Genomic DNA, 5,379 nt, shown 5'->3' on the forward strand with positions numbered 1-5,379 from the left:
TTTTTTATTTATATTCTTGTGATTGTCCTCTAACACAAAATCAAAATAATGTTATCCTTTTGCCTCAAACACTTTCTTCTATATGATCCTTGCTCATCAACTCCTCACTCTATTTGCATCATTCATAATTGCAAATAGACCTTTTCATCCTTGGCCCCTTTAACTTGGCATAATTAGAGTCTTATACATCAAATAGAGGGTACTTTAAAATGATTGAAGGTAGAAAAATATTGTGCTCAAAAGCCGGCGGATCATTTTAAGTCAAGTTCGATGAGTTAATTAATTATACTTTAATTTTATCTATTTTTATTTATCTTGTTATATAATAAATTAATTGTTATTTATTTTTATAATTTATTCTCGTAGATAGATACATTAAAAGATGAATTAAATTATTATTGGCCAAGTTTAATACAAGCAAAAAATGAATACGGAGTTATGAATAGACGAATGGGAAAAACATAGAACATGTAATCTTAAAAGGTTTAATCAATCTGAATATTTTAAAAAGGTTGTATCTATTACATATGTTTTAGACATTCAAAGCGTATTCAAGAATGTTGAAATAATCTCTGATAGAACTAAAATTTATAGTCGCATTGACATTGTCAATGCAATAAAAAAGACTAAGACTCATCAAGTTGAGTCCAAACTTATGTGCTTCCAAGATCAGAGTGATGTGTTATTGGGGGAGATTCGCGTGTGCCTTGATGCTAACTTAGCTGAATATATTCCATATTCTATTAATAGATCCATAAGTGTTATTTTATGCAAAATAAATTCTAATTTCATTAAAATACCTATGTGATATTTGTTTGTATCCAAAAAATAGAGATTAATTATTGATTCCCACAAATAAATATACTTGTATTCAATTATTTTTATCATGGTATAAAAAATTAGGATTAATTATTGATTTCTAATAAAATCTGGATAAAAATAACCTTTTAAAGCACCTATTAAATGTACTTTAAAATGATGAAATTATGTCTCTAACTTTATACTACTGTATAACAGTATAAGGGTAAAAAAAATATGTAAACAAAGCTTATTCTTATGTCTAAAATATGTATACACCATAATTAAATTTATCATGCAAGAATATATAATAAAAGAATAATTTTCAGAATTTGATTAGAACTTAGAAGTATAATTTTCATTTTTATCTTTATTCTAGGGACACTTTAGTATACGGACACAATAAGTATGGCTCCATTTATGGTGAACAGTGGAAAAGAAAAAGCAGAGAAGATGGGTTCTTGCAAATGATCAACATTCTGCCACTCATTATTCTTCTTTGTTGCTATGCCTCTCTCTTGTTCTTATCAAACTCAGATTTCATTTCACCATAGCATTCTTTCTTTCACAGCTCTTGCCTCTTGCTATAGATTTCAAATAATCAGAGTGTTACAGAGCAAACTGAAACAATGACGAATCCTTCAGTCTTGTCTAACATCTGAGCTTGGCCTTTGCTCCCAAAATATTGCAAACATGGCTCATCAACAGGTACATTTTAAATTTAATAACCCATTAGCTTGTTCTTGTTTTTGGAACTATCCTCATGAATTATATATCTATTATATTGTAATGATTTCCGAGGATGTGGGTCAACAATTTTATTTATTTGATATGCATTGATGAGATTCGTTTTCATTATCCATTGTCTGCTACCAAAAATGGACATTAATTATTTCTCTGAACACAATTGATTTGATTTTGATGTTTGTATGGTAGGATATTGAGGGGTGGCCATTGGGGTTATTGCAACCACTGAATAATGCAAGAAGTGGTAACAATTCAGGGTCAATATCATTCAACACTTTACTCACTTCTTCTTCTACTACAGATAATAATTCTTCATCTGATTTGGACACTGAGGTCACCACTACTCACTCAATTTTATCTTATTTTTAATCTCGGGTTAATGATGGTAATTCCAATGAGCATGTTTCAGTTACTGCATGTGCCTACTAAAGTGATGAGACTAGAATAGAATATAGTGCCATTTTTTGTCTTCTTTTAATTTGTCCTGCATGCTTCTCTCATTGCTCTTATTTATATTGGAATTGCCTTGAAATTCATCATTTTTTGGACAAATAAAAAGTTGTGCTACATACTTAAATGTCTGTGCCTAATTACTGAGGAGATGAGGAGAGCTAACTTCGAGGAAAACTTGACAACTTAGAAAATAAGCAAATTAAATCAACTTGGCAGAAATTATTTTTTAATATAGAGAGAAAAATGATATTTTAGTCGAATATTGATATTTAAAGTATATTATATTATTGTAGATGTATAAAAAATATATCTAATACGTATTTTGTATGTTGGTTAGAAAATTAACAGATGTTCAATATATATTTTATGTTTTGATTTTTTATCTATAAAATTTACTATCTATAATTATATCAAATAATTTTATTTTCAAAAAATATACCGATATTTTTTTCATTTTAAGAGATATTCTTTAACAAATTCCATTTTAATTTTTAAATAATACTCATATAAAAAATAAAGTATGGATAACAGGTTAACAGCAAAAGTAAATGAGGTAGTGCGCTTTGAAAAAGTAAAGCGTGAAACACACTTTAAAATATAATTTATTATTAAGAAAAAAAAAACAAAAAAAATGTTAATTTTAAACTTTAAATTTTAAAACATTAAATCATAAATTTTAAATTTAAATTATTGATTTATAATACAATAAATAAAAAATTAAGAATTATTTAATTAAAAATAAAAAGTATTTAAAAATAAGTCCGAAATGTCTATACTTCTAGAGTTCAAGTTAAGAAAAGAAGCACGAGTGCACTGCTAGGGGGTGATATTTACTAAAAGTATTTTGGAAAAATTACTCTAAAAGATTATTACTTTATTTGGGAAAAATTTAATATTAAAATTATTAAAAAAATTAATTTCTATAATATTTAAAAAATCAATTTTTTAAAAATAAATATATTTTTAAGTTATTATTTATTTATTTTTTTATAAATATATTTTTTAATTATCTATTATATTCAAATCTTTATTAATACACTTTTTTCTATAACAAAAAATTATTACTGTAATCTACCAATTTACTATTAGTAAATAATTTTATTATTTCACTACACTCTCAAAACCCAATATAGCAACAATATAAGAATAATGAAAAAAAAAATTGTTTTTATTAATTTTTTTAAATTTTAATATTGTTGTTAAATAATGTGAATTTTCTCTTCATTATTAACTTTGTGAAATTGAATTTGATCATAAAATTTAAAAATGACGACCGATATAAAAACTTTACAAAATTAAAGTATTATAATTGATTTGAGTTTTTTTTATTATTTATAAAAAATATTAAAATTAAAATAAAATAAAAATATATATTCTCTTTCTTCTTTCTCTCTAACACCGGCACCCCAGTATACCCATACTCTCAAAGCAAATATTTAACTACACCTCACAACATTCTCTAATCAAAAGGTATAGAGAAAAAGAAAAGTCAGATACAAACTTTAAGTGTTTCTGATTGGTGCAAAAAATACGGAGAACTTAGCCTCATATTTATAGCCTAGACCACTCACTCCATTTGCTATCCTAAGCAATGTGGGACTAATTCAACCAAATTCTAACACTTATTGTGTTGTTGTCATGTTGGATTTGACAGTGTATTAAAATAAAGGTATAAAGTAAAATAACAAAATTATTTATAATAAAATTTAAATAAAAAATTAAGTAAGACTCAAAAATTGATTTGATGCATATAAAGACATAGTTAAAAAAGACGAATGAGGAGGATGAAAAAAAAGATTCAATTAAAAAAATATATTTTTAAGAGAGAAATAAATAAAAAAATAGAACATATTTTTTAAATAAAAAATTTGTTTTTTAATATTTTATTAATTAATCTTTCTTAATAATTTTGATAAAAGCGAATCTCTTTTAATAATTAAATCTCGCCATCAGTCTTTTAAGAGTAATTTTCCCAAGTATTTTTGTGAAAGAAATGGAAATTGGAAAATGGGTATGCAAGTTTCCGGTTTAGTCTTAATTTGGGAAGTTAGTTACGATTCATGAGTATAGCCTTGGACACTGCACTGCATGTTATTTCATTTGTCGCAGTTCGTTTGTACACTTAATTAGTCTTGTTGTTTTTCCCAAAGGGGTTTTATTGTTTGTTAAGTTTTGACTTGTAGCATCTGTTGTTTATTACACTTTTGTATGAAATTTGGACATTCCTACGTAAGATTTTTATTCCTTTATTAGTTAGTGAATGATTGTGTTTGGGTGATCTTACAATATCACAGATCTATTGAAACTTTATCAACTACGATCTTATAGGTACCAATTAGGTGGGCAATCTCCGTGATACGTTCATATTTTATCTATATACATCTTCTAGTGATTTTAAAGGCTTTACTCTTTCTCTTGCCTTGAGAACTAATTAATTAATTAATCCATATCAAATACTAAATCTGCGTTTTAATTTGTGTCCCTTGAAATATATGAATCAGTCAACAGGGTCGTTTTACGTGGACAATAGTACCACACTTGGGAGCCTTATGGGTGTGTCCACAATATCAGAGCTTTCTAGAAGAGCACCTAATAATAAAACAGAACAAGGCTTGAACAAGATCAAGAAGCAGAACAACAACAGGTTCAGTTTCATGATCTCACGGTTATTGTGTCCAAGCTCATCATCAAGGACAAGAAATACTAAGAATAATAATAATAACAATTCAAATAATGATGGTCCATCTCTTGGTGAATATCTTGCCGTGGAAAGAACAAGTAATAAGCCTATTATTTATTATGGACCTGATGATGAGGTTGCATTGGCTGAAACCATTCATATTGCAGAGCCAAATTCATTATTTGTTAATGGCACCATTGCTCCACCTCCGACCAACAACAACAACAACAACAAGAAGAAGAAACGGTTTCGTACATCACTTTTGGAGCTCTTTTCATGCGTTTGTGGCCCAAGCTTGGCCTAACTCTTCACTCTACCATGAACCAATATATGCAGGTTTTTTTTTATTTAATTTTTTTACCCTATATATATGGGTGATCAAATCTTAATTAAGCATTAAAATTCAATTCAATAACGAGAACTCTTATCTTTTAACTACCTCAATTCTTTTATCATAAAATAATTGTGCGTGTCAAATCTTAGGATTATAAGTCCAAGTCTAACTATGAAACTAACTTTTAATGATTAATTTAGGTCAATTTTTTTATGGGTAAAATATATTTTGGTAAAAATTTTAAAAATATTTTTAATTTTTATTTAGTTTTAATTTTGTCTAAAAAGTTTTCGATTTCATTAAATATATTCCAAATGACTAATTTTTAAAAAAATTTATAATGAATTCAGCAATAATTTCGCAAGAA

At 26.7% G+C, this 5,379-nt stretch overlaps 1 protein-coding gene across 1 annotated transcript; it reads left to right on the forward strand.

The window, feature by feature from the left end:
• The first annotated feature begins 1,336 nt into the window (after nt 1-1,336).
• LOC107461596 (uncharacterized) lies at nt 1,337-5,105 on the forward strand. The gene is made up of 3 exons (XM_016080116.3): nt 1,337-1,506; nt 1,735-1,878; nt 4,500-5,105. The coding sequence occupies exons 1-3, from the start codon at nt 1,492-1,494 to the stop codon at nt 4,980-4,982; spliced, it is 642 nt and encodes a 213-aa protein (XP_015935602.1). The 5' UTR covers nt 1,337-1,491; the 3' UTR covers nt 4,983-5,105.
• Nucleotides 5,106-5,379: the final 274 nt, after the last annotated feature.

This window comes from Arachis duranensis, chromosome 8 (genome assembly GCF_000817695.3).
Source record: "Arachis duranensis cultivar V14167 chromosome 8, aradu.V14167.gnm2.J7QH, whole genome shotgun sequence".
Lineage (NCBI taxonomy): Eukaryota > Viridiplantae > Streptophyta > Magnoliopsida > Fabales > Fabaceae > Arachis > Arachis duranensis.